The sequence below is a fragment of the Bubalus bubalis genome, chromosome 18, assembly GCF_019923935.1.
Source record: "Bubalus bubalis isolate 160015118507 breed Murrah chromosome 18, NDDB_SH_1, whole genome shotgun sequence".
NCBI lineage: Eukaryota > Metazoa > Chordata > Mammalia > Artiodactyla > Bovidae > Bubalus > Bubalus bubalis.
The window spans coordinates 5,175,630-5,199,502 of record NC_059174.1 but is presented as its reverse complement, the minus strand read 5'-3'; the positions used below and the strand labels follow the sequence as shown (position 1 = coordinate 5,199,502).

The window sequence follows — 23,873 nt, the reverse complement described above, 5'->3', positions numbered from 1 at the left end:
GTTCATATTTATGCTCATCCTTCTTTTCCCCTAATATTCTACAAGAGGCATGCACCATCTTGGTGGCCACAGAACTTGTATAAAATAACATTTATATAGAATACCAAAAGAAATACCCCCTAAATAGCAATAAGAAGTAGCTTTAACATCTGCCTAAAAAAAAAAAATCATAAAGACAGCTGAGTTGAGTTCAGTTGCTCAGTCGTGTCTGACTCTTTGCGACCCTATGGACTGCAGCACGTTAAAACCAACCGGAAGGCCAACGTGACTGCATCAAGAACTATGCCACGTGAAAGGCAAGACAGGAAGCCACTGGCCGGCCCAGCGGGTACTGAATTGCAAGCCCATGCTTCCAATAGGACAGGGGAGGACGAGCTTTAAAGGAATCAGAAGTGGACCTGATGCAGAACTCCACTGAGCTTGGAAAACCTGCCCACAGGATGAGGGAAAAGGAACATCAGCTTGGTCTGAGACACCTGAGCGCCTGACGGGCCTGAGGAGCCCAGGACTGAAATCTCTTTGGTGCCCAGGTCTTTAAAGGTCGTGGCGAGCTCTTGGCTAAGATTAATGTGAAGTCTTCCCCCATATGGGGGAGGAGGCACCACACAGGTCCTGCTTCCTGCGTCAGAGCAGAGTCAGAAAAGTTCCAGAAATGTTAGGCGAGTCACGGGCTGCAGCAGCAGTTCTGCTACTGGAAAGACCCGAGAGGGGCCTAGGGCACCGCCACTCAAGGCACAGACCGACCCAGGACGTGATGGTCAGGCGAAGGCTGGGCCTCCCTGACTCCCAGCCCAGTGCTCAGCCACTCAGAGCAACACCACGCTTCCCCGCCAGTCAAGGAAGAAACCAAAGGGTTCTCCTGCCCCCACCAAGAAGTGGATTCTCCTCTCCGTGGCTGTGATGGGCTCAGGCGACAGGACAAAGCAACTGAAAAAAGAACTTCTTTGACTAATAGAGATATTGTACGTTTAAAAACATTTTGACTACAATTACATAGATGCAAGCTTTGCAAATAATACTTCGGGTCTTAACGGCGTTGCCTAGAGTCTGACCAAGAGATGAGAATTACGTGTCACTTTTCTGGAGGGTAACCTGAGGTCACAGACCAGCGGTATTCAAAGATACTCATGTGCTTTGACCCGGGTGCTGCTCTTCCAAAAACTGATCTTAAGAAACTAAGAGATCCAAAAAGAAGTACGTGCAGGCCAGCTTCAGAGTGCTTCCAACAGCGATAATATATAGAAGCAACCCTAGCATATGAGAATTTAAGACTGGTTAAATACTCTGACCTCTAGGCAGGGGGTTACAGGATTCCACCTCGTCCCATATAGAGCCACTCTGGGAACACAGGGGCATGCTCTTGGGAGTCTGCTGATCTGAGACACCTAGGCACTGCTGTGCTTTTAGCCAGACACACTCTGCCGAGGTCCACCTCCCAAACCTCTATCACTGGTGGACTCGCACTTCTTGTACCCACTCCCGGTACCTCTGAGACCACCTTCTTCTTCATTCCGTTTCTGGTTATCACTTCTCCTTAATGTCAGCTCAAATGCCTGTTTGATTATCAGTCGGTGACTGAACGGTAACAACATTTGAAGCTTAGAAGGCAGACTGAAGAACTCTGCCGCTAATTGAGAGGCTCCATGTGTATTTTTCGTAATGACGAGATATTGAGGGCTTTCTCACAAAGTGAAGAAAACCAATGACTCACAATATTAAGAGCAGAGTGCAGTGACAAGCGGATCAACTAAAAATATAATCTTCCCAGGGATTTTCAGCTGGCTGCCACAGTGGAACACTGGTGATGTATTGCAAACGTATATCCAAGTTTTTAGGCTGACAAGAACTAGCTTCTCAACAATTTACTGGGGGTGGGAGGGAGAAGGGAGAAAGACGGGTCCCCGGTTATTAAAATGCAATTTCAGTGTGGTTTAAACAAAATTTCCCAACATGTCAATTATGTGAGAGGAGAATTCCAATGTGCCAATGGGGGTGGTTAGAAGGTATCAGGAGGAACACCGAGCTGGATTCGCCAGCCAAGCTGGAAAATACAATTTTAAACCACAGACACTGTGACACTTTTTTTTTCTTCTGAGTCTTACATAATCCAAGAGTTCTCTGCGAGTCACCAGACATTAACCTTAACATCACGAGTTTCCTGTGTCCGTGCTTGTACGGGTCTGAGAACAGCCTGGTCATGCGGCTCAAGCCCATACCTGGTTAGAAGGGCAGCTGTATTTTCTGAACCTGAAATAACTATTATGCAAAATTACTTCACAATTTGTTTCCCAAGATGTTCTAACATATAACCTCCATACCACCCAAGGAGGTACCAAGGCAAGAACTTCAAATGGCTAAGAACCGCTGCCTTAAAATCAAAGTTGAGACACCAGTGCAACGGTGAGTTTCCACTTCTGGTTGCCCTTCCTTCCCTCCTTCCTTTCTTTCCTCCCTCCCTCCCTCACCCTCGCCCACCCACCCATCCATCCACTCCCTTTCTGGAGCTTCTGCTATGGCAGTAAAGTTAACACCTGCAAAGGACGATGATGACAACGACGAAAATGATGTTAGGATCTGCAACGCGCTAAATCTTTACTAGGTACTCAGGTACTACGTTTCACGAACACTTTGTTATTTAAACCTTTCAACCATCCTGCGGAGAAGGCAATGGCACCCCACTCCAGTACTCTTGCCTGGAAAATCCTATGCACGGAAAAGCCTGGTAGGCTGCAGTCCATGGGGTCGCTAAGAGTCGGGCACGACGGAGCGACTTCACTTTCACTTTTCACTTTCATGCATTGGAGAAGGCAATGGCACCCCACTCCAGTGTTCTTGCCTGGAGAATCCCAGGGACGGGGGGGCCTGGTGGGCTGTCATCTCTGGGGTCGCACAGAGTCGGACACGACTGAAGCGACTTAGCAGCAGCAACCATCCTGCAAGGGTACTACCGTCACCTCCCACTTTTACTGATGAAGAAACTGAGGATCAGAGAGATGAAGGAATGTGCCAAGGTCACCATGTTAGTAAGGTGTGGAACAGGGCCTCAGAGCTAAGGCAAAGATGAATTAGCCAAGGTTTCTGCTTCTCTGGGGCTCAGTCTAACAAAGAAAAATCAATATAGAAAAAAGCGTCCCCAAAGTACTCCACGCCCGATGACTGGGGGTGTGGTCGATGCTCCCACAAGTGACTCATCAATCCAATGACAGTGTGGACGTAAGAGGAGGGGAAAGGCAAGGCTCCACAGAGAACACGACAGAATCAGCCAGCGAGCAGGTCAGGGGCAGGTGGGGGGCAGTGGCACAGGCCCTGAGTCCGGAGGCGGAACCTGTAACCACCTGGCTTCCCAGGTGGCTCAGTGGTAAAGAACTTGCCTGGCATTGCAGGAGACGTGGGTTCGATCCCTGGGTCAGGAAGATCCCCTGGAGAAGGAAATGGCAACCCACTCCAGTATTCTTGCCTGGGAAATCCCATGGACAGAGGAGCCTGGCGGGCTATAGTCCATGGGGTCACAAAGAGCCGGACACGACTGAGAAGCTCAACAGCAAAGCGGAACACAGAGGCACAGGGCTGGGGCGATCTGATCTATAAATGCAGCAGCAGGATGGAGCAGCCTCCAGAGGCCACCCAAGGGTCTTGCTTGCAGGAGAGGATCAGGGCTGGGTTTGTGTTTGAGAGCGACCACTCTGGCAGTTCAGATGTCTGAATTGCAAAGTGACCCTCTGGTCGCCCGCAGTCTACCAGATCAGCGTCACTAGGAAAACAAGCAGGATCCAAGGGGAAACGAATGCTGACGCTTAGAGTAAATGTAAAGACAACTGCTGCCATTTCCGTTTATATAGACTTCAGGGACAGACACCTTCTAGGTATTTGGGAGAAAACCACCTGAACACTTAACTGAAGGGATGAACCTCTCTTCTCGTGAGTGGTGTTTAACCTCTTTTGCACGCATTTCAGCAACACAATTTCCTCTCGATGATAGGAAACTGGCTGGAAGGTGCATTCCCTTCAACCTTGAAGTGACCTTAACCACCCTCCCAGCAGGCAGGGAGGGGTTGCCATCCATCCAAGGACAAAACTCCTTCAGAGACACCACGTCCTACATGACGCATTTCTGAATGAGACAGAGCTTTCTGATTTTCCTAACTACTATCGAAGCGGAGTTCAGCAACAGAGCAGATTTGGGACTCAGCTCTAGTCTCACCATCTACTAGCTGGCATGAGCTGGGTCAAGATCTTTAATCTCTTCCCTGCTGATATCTTGACCTATGAAATGTGGTTGAGCATCCTGTTAGGCTGAACAGTAAGTCACTGCCTTTCTTCTACAATTTTTGACCTACCCCATGAAGTCCTTGTGAGGATAAAATGGGATGGCAGACGAGTGCTTAGCTGTGTATGACACATAATAAACAGGTGATAAATATTAGCAATTACTATCTCCATCATCATTTTACAGTTCCGAGTCCCAAGCAGGGCTTCGGTGTCTTCACTATTTAAACAATACTCGCTTGTCTTAGTTGACCTGCTTTCCCATAGGGTGGCGTTTCCACAACTCAGCACAGCACACTGTTCTATTCAAACTCTTATCTCTTCTTTCAGCCTCTAAGGAACACAGAGTGCTATCTGCAGAGAACTGAAATGAACCATGCCCACAACACTGTCTATATATACTGATTTATCTGGACCAAACCTAACAAAATCCAAAACGGAATGTGTCTCTCATAGTGAGGCAAGATGCTTTTCAAATGAGTTACATTTCAAGGGACAAGGGGATTCTAGTCCAAAGGTTAGCAAACCACAACCCCCAGACCAAATCCCAAATCCAACCCACTTCCTGTCTTTCTAAATAAAGTTTTATTGGAATCTGGTCTTGCCCAATCATTTACACGTTATCAGTAGCTACTTCCACATTACCGCGGCTTCACTCAACCCTCAAGAGACACTCAACACTGTTGAGTGGCTGCTACAGAGACCATTTGGTTCATGAAGGGAAAAACATTGGTATAGCTATTCATTTATATAAATATTTATTTATCTGATTCTTTCTAGAAAAACTTTGCCAACTCATGCTCTGGTCCAGTGCTTTAAGTAATCAATGCTGAACACCAGCAACTAAGTTCATACTATTTGCTGGTATTAAAGCCTTAACATCAGCTATGTATGCAGTGGTGGGCTGGTGGGTGAGGCAGGAGGCGACCACAGAGTAACTGTATGTACTCTCCAAAGCCGGGCTTTTATTCTTCCTGGAAGGGAAGGTTTTTTTGTGTGTCTTCAATTAACATACATCACTTAGACTTCCGGAAACATGATAGCGATGGCTGAACCTAGAATTCTGTTGGGAAATCAAAACTGTTTATTTTGCAAACATCGCTGTGGTTAATTCAAACACAGTTTCATGTATTCCTTGGCAGTGATGACTTTTAATGATGGCAAAAAGGCTCACTGAATTTTTTTTTTCCCTAACACATTTAATTGCAAAATGGCTCTTAATTAATTTAACAACCATTCTTCTTCAGTAAGGATTTGTTTTTGAAGATAGTCAGCACTGCGCAAAGTTATAAAAAAAAATCCTTATGCTTCACGACTATTTTAAAAGAGTGATAGGCACAGGAGAAGCGAGAGGGCAAATGGTTTAATTTCAACGTCTAGCCCAGTTCCTGGCACTGTTGTAAACACTAAATAATTAATGACATGAAGGGAAAAACTTTTAAAAATAAGCCAAAAGAGGAGGGGAGAAGAGGCGTGTGGAGTACTTTGGTATCTGACAATACAGAGGTTAATTATTTTTCCTGCGGCCCACTGTAATTCTCACTTATTCAAAGCAAGCTGCCCTTAAGGCCACTCAAATCATCCGGAAAGCTGCCCAAAACCAGGGGAAACGATAGCAGCAATGGCAAAGGAGACAGTCTACCCATTGGCTCCAAAAGAGAACTGGGAAGTACCCCCTCGAGTCCATGGCTTTGCGAAGAGTAGCAAAGCCCAGGGGGAAGAGGCCACGGCAGCGGGCTGAGCACTCTGTGGCAGCGCAGCTTCACTGCAGGAACAGTGTTTCTGCTCAGGGCTGGTCATGCATACAGTTTGTGGGCAACGTGAAGCTCGTGTCCTCTCTTGCCTTGGCTGCGAGGGATCTCAAAGCTCATTTCCAGGCCCAGTTTTTTAAAAAATACTTACTTATTGGCTGCACCGAGTCTTAGCTGTGGCATGAGGATCTCTGATCTTTGCTGCAGCGTGCGGGACCTAGTTTCCTGATGAGGGCTCAAACCTGGGCCCCCTGCACTGGGAAGCGGAGTCTTAGCCACTGGACTACCAGGGAAGTCCCCAGGTCCACTTTACTAATGGTTGTAAAGACTTCATGAGGTCCCCACTTCCTCTACAATCACGTCTGACCAGTCCACTCTGATCCTCTTTTCCTGTTTCGACAGAAATCTATCTTATTTCCATTGTATCATACTGGATACATTCGTGAAAACCTCTCGAGTCACTGAAGGATCCAGACAGGAAGACGCACACACCGTGCCAGCCACAGGCGCAGCACACCGAGGCGCGTCTGCCTGCCTCGTGCGTGGCCTCCTCTTCTCAACAGGCCTGACAAGTCTGTGCGGGGACCTGCTCAACATGCACCGTGGCCCTCGGACACACCCAGCCCGTTTTCTGCTTTTGGAAGTAAACTTTTACTGGGACACAGCCATGTTCACCCGTGTAAGTACTGTCTGCTGCTGCCCGCTGACACAGATGAACTTACGGCCCGAGAAGTCGGAGGTGCTTCCTCTCTGGCCCTTCTCAGAAAAGTGACCCCTGCACTATACTCTCTGTGCTCGTATTTTTCTTTAATAAGGGATGACAGAACACCATCTGTTTCACAAATATTGTTTTAAAGAATTATGTAAGAACATTTGATGCCTAAAGAGTTAAGCTTCAGAAGGCAAAACATCTACTCTGGATGGAAGCCTTCTCTGATGTTTCTAGACACGTTAAATGCTTCACAGTATGGTTTTTTAATACCTCAAGGTGGAAAATGTAGGGGATGGGGAAAAATCAACTTGTAGACTTTGAAAAATTTTTCGTAAGACACCATAATTAAGATCTAGATTTAGAGAGTTTATTACAGCTAAAAAAAAAAAATCTGCTCTCTGTTTTTCTTTTCTTTTAGTTTTCAAACTGTTCAGAAAAGCAAAGCAACATGATACTCTGTTACAAAAACCAGAAATGGATTTCTCATGTTCAGCAAAAAGTAACAGAGATACATGGGCTAAAAGTTATTCTTAAAACCAAACTGAGGAGAAGAAGAAAGATTAAGCTGTAATTTACACATTGGTCTTGCAGGGTAATTTAACTCTCAAAATTTGGGATTTATTTATAATTTATAGCCCACCCACTTCTGTAGAAGGACTGGAGACAGCAAAATTGGAAATAAGAATCCAAGAAAATTAAATCTGGGATTAGTCCTTTCTGAAAGTCCTGAATTTTCAAGTTCTAAAAAGTGAAAATAAATAACTTTCTTAAGATTTCTCCCTCAAATGTATAAACAGTAAAGAGGAAACTGAAAAAGTATTCTTTGGATTTTTCTTTAAACACCACTATCCAATTTTTAAGTGAAAGTATTTTAAGTATTTTTAAGTGAAATAAAGCCTGATTTCCTTAAATTCTGCTGGAGACAGGAAGATGAAAAGAGAAAGTAGAGATCCATGATCAAAACAAAGTTCTAGAAATCTTTAGAATTGCAAGTGTTATTTTAAAATTATGTTATGATCAACTTCCATTAATTGCTAAGATGAATCAAAGACGTTAGATGATATTATAAGAGCTGATTGGTAACTGAAAGCCAAGCAATAAATTTCCTATATTATGTGCCATTACTGAAAGTTTTCAAATTTCAAAACTGGAATCCAGGTGTCCATTATTTCAGGAAAATATAGAACTCAAACCATAAAACAGTATCTGATAAAGGAAATACATATATATATATACATATATATATGTATATATATATATTTACAGAAGTCTAGAAGCCCCTGAACTGTTGTTACAGGGCCTGTTCAAAATAAATGCTTTTCGGTAAATTAAGCAGTTAGTATCATGAATGAAACTGTGCAAAGGTATCCCAAACAACACCCTACTGGCTTCAGAGCCCACTACAGAAAATCCTGATGCTCGGTCGGAATCATCAGGAAGGGTCCGAGCTCCTCGCATTCTGACGGAGGCCCTGACCAGCCGGGCAGCAGGAGCACGGAGGCTGGCTGCTTTCCAGGACTGCGGTTTCAACAAATATATCCTGCAAAACTCAAGACTGGCTGGGACTTACCACAGGCTTCGGTTTGGAACTTTCCAGTAATGCCCCAAAATAATTGGACCTGAGACACTCTGGCCGACCACTACCACCACTGAGGCTGGGGAGAAGTGCCCTGGGAGCACTGAGGCCCCCTGGGCTGACCACCCAGAAGAAGGAGTGAAGGGGGCCAGGAGGAATGGGGGGTGAAGGGGAGCGGGCAGACAGACAGACCACGTGGGCGCAGGGATGCGTTGGTCGGGGCGTGCAGAGCCTTACAAAAACTGGCTTGAAGACAACACCACCACCTACCGAGCATTCTTGCCAAACAAAAATTAAACAGGAATTTGAGCCTTCAGCCTTGGCTACCATTTCACAGGAAGCAGAGAAGACAAAAGAACCAGCTGAATGATACCACCGGGGTACAGTCAGTGAAACACAGACCACAGAAAACTCTAGAGGACACACCTGCCCTTGAAACGCATGTGCCACTCTAAATAAAGAGAAATTTAGAAGCCGGAGGAAAACATACAGGCTAAGATGCATTGACCTTATTTGGTTTCTGATTTAAGTAAACTGAGAGAACAGAATACTCATTGCCTTGAATGGTGTTCAGCCCCTGTATTTCTGAGTAAATTGGTCCTCAGTAATTCCTACCAACCCAGAAATCCACACTGAAGAAAACACCTCAAGGGTGACGTGGAACAAGAAGAGGGGTCGCTGTGGATTCAGACAGACTCGGGTTCCAATTCGGGATCTGCCACTTGCTAAAGTCAGGAAAGAGAGTTGGCCTCTCGGTGAGAAGCTGGAGCCTTTCCACTGAGAAACAAAGATAAAATGAGTCATGCCTGGGGATGACTGTAAGGAATTAGAGAGAGGACATGGGCATAAGTGCTGAGCGTGTTGCCTTGCACGGAATAAACAAATGTCAGAAAGGAATTATGATTTGCATAATCACTGTTAGCAGGGCTCATTCTGAAAAGGCTCAGTCCCCACCCCATGCCACCACACCCCCCCCAAAAAAAAACATAAAGAAGAATATCCAAGAAAAGCCTGAATCCACATGCCCTCCTGGTGGAAGGTGGAAAGAGACTGGCTCATCTGTACCATGAGCTGCATCTTCCAAAGAGGTTTGCATTTACACCCGTTTCTACCTTTTCCAGGCTCAGACTACACACACTGCCGCCTGCCCTGGCATGGCAAGACCACCGGGCTGGGGCATGACCCGAGGGGACGCACACAGTAAAAAGTGCCCGCACGGACACCTGGCGTGCCCGCAGACAGGACTCGGCGCGCGTCCACGTGGCACTTCAGTGGACGGGTTCTTCCTCTCCTCAGTCCAAGGGCGCAGAAAGGAGTGGGTCCGGCATGGGTAGCCTCTCCTTCGTTTGCCATTATGTTTTACACACAAGGAGATCTTAATGTCGAAAGGCGGGAGCTGGAGATAAGAAGAGAGCGACATGTGTTTTTCTGGCAGTTCAGTCACTGACACTTGAACTCGCTTCTGACAATTCTCAGAATCCACAGACCTGTGAGTGCTGAACTGTCATCTGCCCGGCCGGGGAAGACTTCGCCCTGCTGGTCTTCCAAAGGGAAAGTCGTACGGGATTTTCATGCTGATTTCTCTAAATCCATGTAAAATACTGGACCCTAGAGAGACTGATGAAAGGGGGTTCATGGCATGGGGTTGGCTAAGAGGAAAACTGCTTTTGTTTCTGAACCAAGGAGTACAGAAATTCAGAATTCATTTGTTAAAATCCAGAATTAGGGCAGAAGGGGCGACCGCTTTTCTCCAAGAGTTTGGGCTTGGTGATCACAGAAGGCAGTTGGCTTTGATGATTTCTGAACTACTTAATAGTTGAAAACGAATGGTCCCATTAAGACTTGGAAGGCAGTCCTCTTATGTAACTGTTGGCTGTCCCCGGCTAAAGGCCTCCTTCCAGCGAGCTCTGACACCAGGACTGGAGGGAGAGTGAAGAGGCGGTGCGTCTCAGCTCCCATGAGAGCGGCATGGTGCTGGGGAGCAAGCGGAGAGTCAGAGCGGATGAAGCGCTGCCTCTGCCACCAACCTGCCAAGGCACCCTGCGAAAGTCACTCGCTGTCTCGGATCTCGGTTTCTGGCCCATTGAGAACAACAGACAGTGCAGCAAAGTGGTTCGGCAGGCGGGCTGCCCAGGCGTGCCCGGCCCCAGCGCCCCCGCTGGCTGGCCGCATGCCCTCGGACAACTCACCCTCTCTGGTCTCACTTTCCTCAGCTGCGTAACAGACACAGGGGCAGCACTCCCCCTGCGGGAGGCTTGGAGAGTCACGTCAGGAAACGCACACAAAGGGCGCTGGGTGCGGGGCTCCTAACGAGCTCTCGCGAAATGAGCTGTTGCTGCTGCTATGGTGGATACTGTTATTGCTGTTCTCTTCCAAACAACCGCAGAAATACTAGGCCGAGGAGTAGGCTGCCAGCAGTTAAACACCGCCTGCTTGCTGGCAGCACACACAATGGCTTGGGTGAGCTTAACTAGGCCTCCACCAGCCACCACTCTCTCTCCAGAGCCGAGGGGAGAGCCTGGGGCTTTGGAGGCATGTGTTAAATGTGTGTTAAGTGAAGAAGCAAGCGGATAAATGAATCATGAAGGGAGGACAGGGCAAATGTTTAAAGAGCTACAGCTCTGTCTTGACGTGAGGTTCTCTGGGAGCTCTGGCGAGGGCTGGCAGCTACCAATCCCTGCCAAGAGGGCACACAGTGGGGCTCGCCTAGGTCCGCTGGCCTGGGGACGATGCCCAGCTAGCTATCACTGGAGCACAGGGCAGGCCCCTGGGGTGGGGGCGGGGGGCAGTGCAGATCTCACTAAAGACTCTGACTTGACATTTCAATCTCAAGGACTCAGGCTTGCTCCAGAAAGGGCTTTAGAGGACAGACTTCTCAACGGCCTAAAAGAACGAGTGAGAAAACGAAAGGAGAGAGAAGAATCGGCCACTGGACAGCACTGAAGAGTCGGGCCAACATCACGCCATCAGAGCATCTGGTCTGAGACACCTCCCCTCCCATCCATCATCTCTGCAGAGAACTGTTAAAACCAGAGACCCCGACGGAGGCCAACCCTGAGACCGCTTGTCACTGATCAGCCTGCTCCAAACTCGGGGACTCTGGTGCCGACTGCGGAATTATTTTACCCTTGGCACCACGTGCCCTATTATTAACTTAATCTTTGTGTTTAAATCAACCCACTGGAAAAAAAAAATTAAACGAAGTGATTTGTTAAAGAAATTTAAACCGCTACATTAAATGAGAAACCAGTATTGCTTGCCCTAAAAAAAAAAAAAAAAAAAAAAATCAGAGGGAACTGTAAAAATAAACACTTGGAAACAAAATATCATAATGAAAAGGAAGCTAACCACCAGCGCTCTCCTCAGTTCTGGCTTTAAGAGCTGCTTGCTCTCTGTTAGGAAAGGCGGTTGGTAAGGGATGGCCAAAAAAAAAATCTGCCAGTCCTCAGCGAAGGCTCCCTCCTACAGGCATTTTTCAAAGTCTGAGAAAGAATGGAAAAACAGAAGTTCTCAGATGTGAGCCCACGCTTTTGGAACCGTGTCCACGTGCCACGTAAAACCATCGCAGGTTTGCGAAACAGTAAAACCTTCTTCCCGTGCTCTGAGGTTCAGCCCCCTTGTGGAACTAGAGAGCTGACCTGACCTCTTCCTAAATGCAATTAAAATAGAACTTCTCCTCGATTCTGGGAGGCGCCTTGAAGATGTCTGCAATCAGGATGCAGCCTACAATCAGCTGGCTTTTATAAGGTCGCTTTTTACTGATGCTTAGTAGGATCTTTTTCTTGTTTTCTGGGAGGCTGTTGTGAGATTGATGACACGTCTCATAATGAGGGGGGCTCAGAGTCAAAAAAATACAGTACACCTCGACCGGGCCAGTATAAATGAGCCTCCTGTTTGGACGCCAAGACGGCACAATAGCCTTCCGTCTTCCCGGTTGTGTTCATCTGATAAAGACATTACAATGGCAAGATATTATGATCTATAACCCTCCGCTGGAACACTCACACATTCTTGGCCTTGAACGCTTGAGCAAAATGCTGCACGCTACGGAGCAGAGCGAGGTCCAGGGTCATTGCTTCTACCTTGGCTTTGTGCTGGAATGAGAGAAAATAAAAAGAAATGATAAATAACAGCAAGTTTAGTTCATGGTATCAAGTTACAGTAAATGTGTTATGGAACATGTCGGAATTCCCCTGTTTAATATTAGACGCCCAGAGAGAATATAAATCATCTGAATGAATAGAAGAACGGGGCTTTTTACTGCCAAGTTTAGGGAGGATGGGAGGCTGGGACTCTGCTAAAACTCCAGGCTGAGGGGCTGTACTGTTTGACTCAGCGCCCGAAACAGGATCCACAGGGTCCGAGGGCTCACGTATCTCCTCTCTAAGTGCCTCCTAAAAGAAACTATAATGACAGGGGTACACCAGGATGAAGCCCGCCTCCTGCAGGAACATCCGAGGCCACGTGGGAATCTCAAAAGCTGCCATCTGGGCTCTGAAACCACTCCACTAAGCCTGCCTCAAAAATGAAACACAAGGCGTGGACAGAAAGTACAAAGGCAGGCAAAGCTTGGTAACACCAACGGAGCCCGACAGCTCCGCACGCCCCTGCTTTAGAAACGCAGACGAGCCGCGTTAGAGAGCCCTGGTTTAGAGACCCTGTGAACTCTGCGGACGTGAGGCACGCGTGGGTCACGATAATGATGCTCCTGCTGTCTGACCTCGGGTGGCGGTGGGTGGGCATCACAGGCATCATCGCATGTCACCCCAGGACAACTGAAGGACCCCTTGTATTTGGCCTCTTTTACACTGTGGCATCTTATAAGAGACTGAATACAGAGCTAAGAAGTGTGGATGGTGAGCCCTCAAGCCAGTGGCTCCGGAAGCGGTCCGCAGTCACTGAAGCCGCCCCGTCCCACTGCACGGCCCCCAGCACAGTTCCACAAAGACCATGCCTTTCAAACAGGCCCTGTGTTTAGCAGGCCCTCCCAATTTTTAAGTCTGCCTGGACTCTGCTGTGTTGGCTGAAATGCTATGACTTCTTAGATCTCTCTCCTCAGAACAGATGGCCAGGCTACCTGCCTGTTCAGGTAAGTGCATTCCCATAAGACAAGCAGTGAACTTGGGAATCCTTGTCTAGGCTGTGATGCTGAAGTAAGACTAGCGAGAATGACACGGTGCTCAGATGCTCTGAAGGGGATGCCCGTGGCTCAGTGGAGGGCACCCTCCACCTGGACGGACACACAGGCTGTGCTGAGACGCTCAGTGTGTCTGCAGAAGTTCACCTCGGCCACCAACACCCTGGACTGCGACCCGAGGCCCAGGCCGTGGACAGTGAACACCAGGCCGACGCAGCTGGAATGCACACAGACTCTGGGCCACCTAAGCTTTCTGAGCCTCAGTTTCCTCACTTGTAAATGAGGAATGTTGATTATCTACTCACAGAGTTGTGAAGCTAAGTGTGAAGCCCCTAACAGCCTGCCTGGAAGACAGAAGGTGTTTCATCACTTTAACCGGAAGGAGGGAAGATGCCGTGGTGACAAGCTCTTTCCCTGAGGCCACTGTGTAATAAATGGTTGTTCAGGAGGGCGACAGGGCAGCAGGGTGGGTGAAACTGTGTTCACGACAAGTGAGGCTTCCCCCCGAAGACCGCGTCGTACCAGATCACTGTTGGACCCTGGGGGATCCAGGTCCTGCCACTAACAGGGCCCACTTTTTGGGAAAGGATGTAGAGGGGAATTCAGTGACCTCCCCAAACCCCAACACTCTGGCAAAGGCAAGTTGGCTGAAGTGGATTTTAAATTCCTCAGGTAACAGCAGCAGCTGCACACACCTGCAGATTCTGGAAGGAGGAGAAGCATCTAACCTGATCCAGGAAAAGAGGAGAGTGCCAACACGTGGGTTTCATTAGAGCTTCCTGAGATAGGGGAATATTAGAGCTGGAGGGTTCACGGTAAGGCAAGGCCACAGCCCTCATCCCATATGAAGGTAGACTGCCACCAGGAGAAGGGGCTGCACCCTAGTGATGCCGTACCCTGTACAGAGGGCTCAGGACTCCAGATGGGGAGCAAACCACACCCCCACCCCCCGTCCCCATTTTCTGTCTGCGTGACGGATGTTTATCTGTGGCTCAAGTCTTTGGAGCGGGACGTCGGTCAAAATGGCTAGCTTTCCTTCCCCATAGATTCTTATGCCTCCAGAATGCTCAACTACCGGTTCTGACGTTCAGACGTGGCAACTCAAGGGGCCTTTCACCCTCATCCTGCTCCTCAGGCCCCAGCCGCCCCTGGCGCAGAGCACGGCACTCGTCGCCAACACAGAATCTTACAGAGCTTTGAATGGATCGCAAGAGGAAAACCGGATATTTCTCTTATTAAGGGAATGGTGGTAAAGACAGACATCGCTCCTCTCAGCTGAGTCCCTGATGGAAACCCCCAAGGAATGTGCTGGCTACATATTAGAAAAGAATGCATGTACATTTTCCCCCCATAAAACAGGGAGAACATTCCCAGATGGTGACCCCAAAGCGAAAATTTCCATGAAAGCGATGGTGTGGCCAAGCTGGCCGATGTGTTCTTCTAATGTGCGGTTTGCATGTGGGACGCTGTCTTTTGGTACCGCCCCCCGCCCCCACCACCTCGCCCCTTGCTGGAAGATAAAACACAGGGCTGCCACCACCAGTAAGAACAAAATCAGAACGTACGTATCCGGGGGAACGAGGGGTCACAAACCATCAAGTAGTTCAACAGGCTAATCCGCAGGCGCTGGGTTACTGGGCTCCTGGGGACAGTGACTCAAGTCCACACCCAGTCACTCAAGTGATTCCCCTGCCCTGGTATCGGGTTTCCTGTTTCTGCTACTGACCCTGAGAGAAGCAGAGGGACTGCGTGCAGTTTAGTTAAGCCCCGAGAAGGGAAAACACAGCTTTTAGAAGGAGGGTGCACAAATGTGCTGATGTGTGTGTGTGTTGAGGGGGGTGGGTTGCTCTTCTGGTTGTCTAACAAACTTCACAACGTGACAGAAATGTTTTTATGTGGGACATGCTCTAAATGAGAAGGCAGGGGCTGACGGACTGCAAACAGAGAGGATTTCTGAGGGATAAACTGCTGATTGCTAGGTGAAAGCAAGAGGCCCCATCTGCCAATGTAAGCTTTCCTGCTGAGTCTATGAATTTGGAACTGACCACAATCCGCTTTCTTGGTATAACTCATTTCTGCTGTTGTTGTTGTTGACTTTAATTTGGAAGGAATTCTAGACTCGCAAGAAGTGGCAAACACAGTACCCGAAAATGCTCACATACCCATCTCCCAGCATCCCCCGAGGGGACGACTTATCCAAGCAGCACATCATCAAAACCAGAAAATGGACATTGTCACAAAGTGATTCATTAGGCTCCAGATGTTACTTGGATTTCACCAGTTCGGGGATGCACTCATTTTCTTTTATTTGAAATATCTATGCATATAATTCTATGACATTTTTATCACATGCAGACATTCATAGAACTATCACCACATTCGAGATACAGAACTGTTCCATTACCACTAAAGAACCGTTGAGTTTTTCAACAAAGATGTTAAATCAGCATATGCCATCCAGGACGTGAAAAGTTCTGACCCTGTCTGGCCAGTCTCCGGGCTCTAGATTTGCAACACACACCCTTCTAGCTTAAAACATTTTTGTAGCTTGGAATGGCCAACAAGATACGACCCAATCCCTTACTGTGTGGCTCACACAAGTGCCTCCGTGTGAGTCAAGACGACCTTCAACAAGGAAGGAGCCCCCAAACCTCAATGTCATAAGAAAACCAAGGATTATGACTTGTTCATGCCTCGTGTCCCTCCCAGGTCCCTGTCACTGTGACTGGCCAGGAGCCCAGGCAGGCGGAGTCCGGGGGTGTTTCCATCCTCTGTAACGTCACCAGCCTCCACAGGGCGGGCAGAGAACGTGGCTGTGCACTGCATGTCGTGGGCTGCCACCCTGCGGTGCCAGGCACTGCTTCTGCTGCATTTTGTTGGCAGAGCACGTTCTGGGGCTGTGCCTAGCTTCAAAAAGGTGCAACCCTCCACATGCCCAGCAAGAAGAGAAATGCAAAGGTGTATGCAGTGAGTGCCGCACAGTCCCTGAGTCTGCCCTCTCTACTCTCCAGGCTCTTTTCAGGCCACTTCACTAGTCATAGAAACGTTTAGAAAAGACAGATGGATACGGACAAAAAGTATCTACAACGCCACCGCCCCAATATTAACTGTTAGCTTTCCCTATGTCCCTCCCCACTTCCCTCCTCTCTACCCATCTACCCATCTACCCATCTATCCAGCCCCCCACCTAGCTTTGGCTGACAGAGACAACTCCCTACTAAACTTTGAATCTTTAAATGCTATAAAATACCTATCCAACCCTTCCCCAAATCTGCACTCTTTTCTTTAACCACACCAGTGTACACAAGTTTATCATCTCAGGGAAAAGAGGAATGCAAACGTACCTTAAAGTCTGTCTACAGATGCCAGCACCCATCATTTTAAAGCAGGAATGCACAGGTGGCACGCCACGCGTGAAGCAGCAGGCAACGTCTAAGAAGCTGAGACGCCCACCTGCTCCCAGCCACCCCCAGGTTCAGCCAAAAGACAGAGTAATGAAGCAACCCACATATTTTTCTTCCACTTTCCTGGACGTCGGGGACAGCGGGTGGTGGCGCAGCCCACTGACACTCCTGGTAGAACGAGTCTTCCTGGCTTGTTCTTTGCTAAGTTCCCAAAACCTGTCTTAGTGGTTCAAGGGTCTATAAGTGCAGAATCAAGGGGGTTCTTGCTGTTGTTACACAAGACTGCTCTCTCATACCATTGCATGACTATAATTAGCCAAGTATGACTCAGGCGTGACACTGCCTGAGACCAAAGGAACCATATGGGGACCGTGTGGAACGTCCACAGGGGACAGCAGAGCCGGGCTGACCAGGAGGAGCCACAGTCCGGCCTGACAGCGGCACTGGCTGTGTGGCTGCAGGAGAGCCGTGTGGCCGCTCTGGGCCCCAGCATTCCTGCTGCAACGGGCATTTGCCGTGAATGGCTAGGGCAAAGAGTAGGTATGGTGCACACGAGGTACGAGGCACAGAAGTAACGATTATTATCATTTGTAAAACCACTGTTAGAACAGGACACCGATTCTTTGTTTTTCAACCATAAGGCATATTACCAATTGCAGTCTTTCCTTATTTCACAAAATTTACTTAAGCAGGCTACAGTCCTTAGGGTCGCAAAGTGCTGGACATGACCGAGTGAGAGAGCACAGCATGTGATATGCTTGGCATTTATTTTTCATTGAAGAGTCATGGGAAAAGTCTTTTGAAGTATCTATCATTTCCCCCATTTCACAGCCTCGAAAACAGAGGTTTTTACAGTTTAAAGTGGCACAGCCTAGACACTGATTTGGGTTTCGAACTGAGACTCGACTGGTTCCAACACTCGTGTCTTCGCTGGATTATCACTACCGGCTCTAGCCCTGTTCTCGTATTCTTCAATGCCTGACACTGAGAAGCTATCAAGAAATTAACGTGCTCTATAAATTCTTGTTTGTGTCTATTTTACATCATATTTATTTCATACACTTAAAATTTACAAGAGAAGCCTAGTAGTGAAGGAGAAAATGTAACCAAGGCAATAATGTACATTCAGAGCTTATTGCTAATGGCACCCTGCAAATTCTAATCCAATGGGCCTTAATTGCATTATGCTGATGCCTCTCACCCTTCCACTTCACATATGCTTGGTCCTGATTTTATGTTCTGAAACCTTAAATAGGAGTTGTCACATTTACAGCAGCGGGAGACACCAGCGATGAGCATGTTATTGACATGACATTATTCACTGAACTACAATACAGACCTAACTACACTGGTTCCGCAATTTGTCAGAATCCTATGTGGGACTTCGTATCGCTCATTTCTCCAGTATTATGAAAGTGATGTTATTGTGGCTGTGGGTGTCAGCCTCTTTGCTGGGAAACGCAGGAGCAGATAGGGACTTGCATCTCCTTTTGGCTCTTGTATGTCTCAGAGCAACCCAAATCAGCATTGTGAGAGAGCTAGATGGGAGTCTGCCCAACCTTGAACAAGTCTAAAGATAAAAAGGATGCCCTGATCAGGGACTGACCTGGTGGTCCAGTGGCTAAGGCGGCACGCTCCCAATACAGGGGGCCTGGGTTCGATCCTGGGTCTGGGAACTAGATCCCACATGCGCAACTTTGCATACCACAACTAACGGTCACACACTGCAACTACAGATCACGCGTGCTGCAGTGAGGATCGAAGACCCTGCATGCTTCAAGTAAGAGCCGGCACAGCCAAAATGTTAATAAATGAATATGTTTTAACAAAAGGATGTTCTGATAAGTGCTCTTTCTGAAACAGCATCTCTACCCAAGGAGAAGGCAGAGTTTAAGAGTCTCTCTTGTGGCTCTCCACGCCTGTGTCACTTTGTACGCCTCTGTGCCTTTCACCAGGAAAACGCTCTTAAAGAAGAGTCCAATTTACAAAATAGGGAACCAAACCAGAAACGACCCTTAGCAAAGCCCTGGGTTTTCCTTCAAGCCTTGAAGGAGAAGGGTTGACTTTGTCATTCCTGACCTTCAGATCAACCATCAAGCAGGAAACTTCACTCCTGAGCTTCCACAAATGCCCCCCCAACCAAAGTCCACCCTCCCTCCAAAATACAGTGATAAACATGCCTAATAAGAAAATCATGACAATACTTTTTTCATTACACATAGGTCAAAATTTCTGCCTTGGGTTGCTGGAACTCAATTTATAAAATAACTGTTTCAATATCTATAGGTGATTGTGAGGCTGATTCAAGGAGAAACTGTACCGGATAACGGCTTATTTAATTTGGTGTATGACTTATGCACCACGTAAAGTAAAACTATTAAAGATGCTTAGACAGTAATTGGCAGTATTTTGCACTCTGGACAAAAAAATGCTTATCTTGCCAGAAACTAACAAGAGAAGGAAAATTATTCGAAAACCTTCCAATTTCCCTCTATGCTATGCATTCACTTTGCAGCTTAAAAACAGTTTAAGAGGATGGCAAATGGCACGGGAGCTTGGCAGCCGACATGATCGGGCATTTATGCTTGGCTATTGAAGAAAGAGACTTTTTTCATGGTGAATTTTTCATCCTAATGCAAGTGATGATTTACGTTAACTATAGGTAAAGCATGGTTACATTTTCCTGAAGGATTGCAGGCAAGTAGAAAGTAGTACAATAAGTTGAAGCGTAAAAGCTTTCTCTGTCATAATATTTATTATAATGGCATATAAAATAGCTGAAATAAATAATAGATGACTAAAGGTAAATTCATATGATAAAGAATCCTTCAGCAGACACCATTACTTTTGACTGTTCGAGTTTTATACACAGTTGAAGACTCTTTAATAAACAGGCCCTATGTCTTATGTAAGTACTGGAAACATCCACGACGTGCTCTAAAGGCAACAGACTGGACATCAGCTAATCTACTGCATAATTATATCCTCAACAGGAACAGCCTATATGTTTTGAACATTTTAATATGTAGGTTCTTAATGAAACTTGTTAAGCATCTGAAGCCCCTTCTTTGCAGAAGTTGCTGATAAAATAAATCTGGTGCCCTGCACCCCAAGATTCAGATAGGTGTACAGACAAATGGAGAAAGTGGCATCAACATATATACACAGCATCACGTGTAAAATAGACAGTTGGTGACAAGTTGCTATTTAACACAGGAAGCCCAGCCCGGCGCTCTGTGATGACCCAGAGGGGTGGGCTGGGGGAGGGGAGGGACGCTCCAGAGGGAGGGGACATATGCATAACTCGGGCTGAACTGTGTGGCTGTATAGCAGAAACCAACACAACACTGTCAAGAAATTTTCCTCCAATTAAAGAACAATTTTTTTTTTTTAATAGGAAAAAATCTCACAGAGACATGTGGGGTCTGTTGACTATCTGGTGACAGGTCAGTGGCAGTTAGTTTCATTGACTACAGAGAAAGAGAAATGAGATTTGTCTGCTCTGGTTGAAAGGCTTCTGGATTCCACTTGAAGGACCCATGAAGTGTGAGAGATGCTCAGATGGAGAGAGACAATCTCCATTATGACGCTCAGGATGGAGAGAACCACACGCTACCAGGACAGCACCTGCCTGGGGGCTTCTCACCATGGATGCGCCAGCCCCAGGGACACCCGGTGGGGTCTGGACACGTTTCTGGGGGAGGGCTGCTCTGGAATCTTGGGGGTAGAGCCAGGGACGCTGACAAACATCCTACAGCAAGCCCCAGACGGCAACGGTGCCAAGGCTGCGTGTGTCGGTTTGGGGACAGGGACTGCGATTCACCCCAAGCGGGCTTCAACGATTTAAATTTATCCTTATTTATAAAAATATAACTGGTTCACTGAGCAAAGTACAAATAATACAGAAGTGGATAATGTATCAAGCTAAAGTGTCTGGGATCCTGCTGCCCCAAGATAAACAGAGTGACAGTTTGAGGCAAACCCTTCCAGGATACATTTTCCACACGTATAAAAAACACTGGGCCACAACGGATTTCTACAAACACTGTATCATCGTTTACGGGTTATTCTATTCTATGATCTGGTTTTTTACAATTAACACATAAGAGAATACACCTAAACGGAACTCCACCCACAGTCTTCTCAACCAGTAGGTTTACCCAGTAGGGGAGTGTTCAAACATTTATTAAAAATTGATCTGGGGCTTCTCTGATGGTACAGTGGTTAAGGCTCTGAGCTTCCAATATAGGGGGATGGGCTTGATCCCTGGTCAGGGAACTAATACTTCATATATTGCACAGCACAACCAAAAAAAAAACAAATAAAAAATCTGTAATCCAGTTAAAAATTTATTAAAAAAATGATCCCCTTTGGATGTCTCAGGCCTCCACAGCCTTCACTAGCTTTGTGAACTTTTTACTTAAATTCCCAAAGCTTGACCTTACTTACCTGTAAAAAATAGAAATAATAGAAGAATCCCTTCCCTGGGATTACTGTGGGAACTCAATGAGATAATACCCATGGGAAGCACCTTAAGCACATATGCTCTAAGTGCGGACTATCGCTGTTGCTGTGATTAATATTACTTTATGTAGTTTCCAGGTTTTTGTTCCTAAAAGCAATGTTGTAATATCCATGTTTTGCAATAAACAATTTTTTTTTCTATAGGATAAGATCCTGGAAGTAGAATTGCCATGTCAAGCGACATCTGTACTTTAAATTTGGATGCATTTTTGCTGGGTGTCCTCCAAAAAGGTTAGAGCAATTTCTATTCCCAAGAACACTGCAGGAGACTATGAAAGAAAACCGAAACAACTGAAAATTCATACTAATATTTATAGTCAATTAAAATGAAGTTTTATATCTCCGTCTCTGATTTCTGGTACACAGTGAGTGGCACAGAGTAGGTTTCCAAGACAGGGTTTAATTTAGAACATGAATGAATGAATAATGCACCACCCGAACCCGGGACAAATTCCTCAGAAGAGATAAAAGTAGGCTAGTGATGCTGGCAACAATGATCTCCCATAATCTGCTAGAAAGGCAGGTTTTCTCCTGAAGCTTCAGGCCCGCTGGCTGCTGGCCTGCCACTCAGAAGCTGGCCACGCTGCCTGCTGACAAATGTGAGCCCAGTATGAGAGCATGCAGTAAACATACAAGAGTACCATCATGCCTGGGGAGAAACCACGACAGTCACTTTCAATTTATGGATGAATCCAGAGAAAGGAATCTTTCTGAGGTTCTGCAGACGCAAAGCAGCATATTCAACAGACGAACTAGAAAAGGTTAAAAAGAGTATGTGCTTCCCAGAGAAACAAAGTTTCCTGCTTAAGGTGGCATCTGTCTAAACAGCCTCTAATAAGTTCCAACAAAAGCACCCAGAAAGGCAGAAAAGCTAGAAACTCAGTTCGCAGCACACACACACCCACACACACACACACACGCATTACAGTCAAGGTGTCCCCAAATGTTGCACGTCTCCTACATTAGCTATAGGACCAAATAACTTACTTGTAAAAAGGAACTGGAAAAGGAATTGAAAGAGCAATAACAAAGAAGATGCTCTTTTTTAGGAAGGGGGATTTAATTATTAAATCACTTATGGCCTGGTTTTGCCGGTTAAAATGGTAAGAGACAGTAAACAGCTTTATACTATGTAAGAGAAAATGTAAATCATGTATGTGAAAGTTTCAAGAAGAAAGATATCAGAAGGGAGGGAGGGAGAAAGGAAACAGAGGGAGGGAGGGGAGGGAAAGAATATGAGAGAGAGAGAAATATGGAGGAGGAGGAGGAAGAAAGTCAGTTTAGCTTCCAAACTAGCACCAGCAGGGAAAAAAACGCTTGGGGTTCATGGGATATTAAGAAACTGGATCGATGCAAAAATAAAATCCAAAAAAGAACTAAAATTATTAATAAAGGAAAACACCTGATAGACAGGAAATACAAAATGAAATTTAGAAATTAGTAGAGATTCACACATAATCACAAGAGAAATTAAAAGGATTTAAATTCACACGTTAAAGGCAGAAGCCAACTAGAATTCAAGAATGACCTCCATGTTGTATAAAATAGATAGTGTGGACAGAGGAAACCAGCACCTCCCAGACCTGCTCTCCCTGGTCCACAGTACTGGGCTATGTTGAGAAGAGACCTACCAGCTTGGAACTACGTTTCCCAGCCTGCACTGTGGTGGGGCAGGGCCTCCAGGTTTCCACCAATGGCCTGTGAGTGGAATATGTGCGTGTGTGTGTGTGTGTGTGTCCGTGTGCGTGTGCGTGCAGCCCTCCACCCTGGGCTACTCATCACGTGAACTGGGTTTCCCATATTCTTTCTCCTTCCATCTGAGGGATGCAGACGGTAACGATTTCTAGTGAGGCCACTAGATGCAAGGAGCTCCCATACTTTATGCACTGAATGGGCCACCGCCCCCTATCAACTGGGGACACCGATGTGGATCTGGAAATCACTCTGTACAGCTGTTGTCCCCCACAACTTCAAGTGGCAGTGCGGTTGACGGCTCCCTGCTGCTTTCACCTGAAGCAGCAGCAGCACGCTGTTGGCAAGCAGAAATGAAATTTGGGACATTAGGGGGTTTAAAAATCCAATTGATTCTGGAGCCCAACAGTATAAAATAAGCCTGAAAACACCTCTGAGAGCAGACAGCCCGTTACAATCCCAATCTCTGAATTAATTCAAAGAACTCAGGCCAGGAGCATGTATCGGGGTAGTGATGTAACGTTTCCACCCAAGTCCTTTATTCCAGATAGCAGTGTGGTTGCTAAGGAATAGAGAGTAGGAGAGACAGAGGTAGACAGACAGGTTGAGAGAAGCTCAGAAAACAGTCAGCGCTCCTGTCCCGTGAGGTTTCCAGGCTTGTCTGACAGCTTCCCCAGGACTGCTACTGAAAGGGAAGTCCTAACGGGAGCCTACGAAAGAGGGGCCCGTGAGGAGTGGCAGAATGACGCACAGATTCAAAGCAGTGACCAGGTGACCCTGTCCCCTCAGTGCCCGAAGCATGCCAGCGTGG

The 23,873-nt window shown here is 46.8% G+C and overlaps 1 protein-coding gene and 1 long non-coding RNA gene across 11 annotated transcripts in view; both read right to left on the bottom strand.

The window, feature by feature from the left end:
* WWOX (WW domain containing oxidoreductase) overlaps positions 1-23,873 on the bottom strand; it is a 917,133-nt gene that overhangs the window by 671,367 nt on the left and 221,893 nt on the right. For all 10 annotated transcript variants that reach the window (XM_044931129.2, XM_044931123.2, XM_044931124.2 and 7 more), the window contains one exon: positions 12,311-12,399. In XM_044931129.2, the coding sequence (XP_044787064.2) occupies positions 12,311-12,399 (89 nt within the window). The remainder of the gene's footprint in view (positions 1-12,310; positions 12,400-23,873) is intronic.
* LOC123465144 lies at positions 6,570-12,304 on the bottom strand. Its single transcript, XR_006640257.1, has 2 exons — positions 9,793-12,304; positions 6,570-9,701 (listed from the first exon to the last, which is right to left on the bottom strand). It is a non-coding gene; the product is annotated as an uncharacterized LOC123465144 (long non-coding RNA).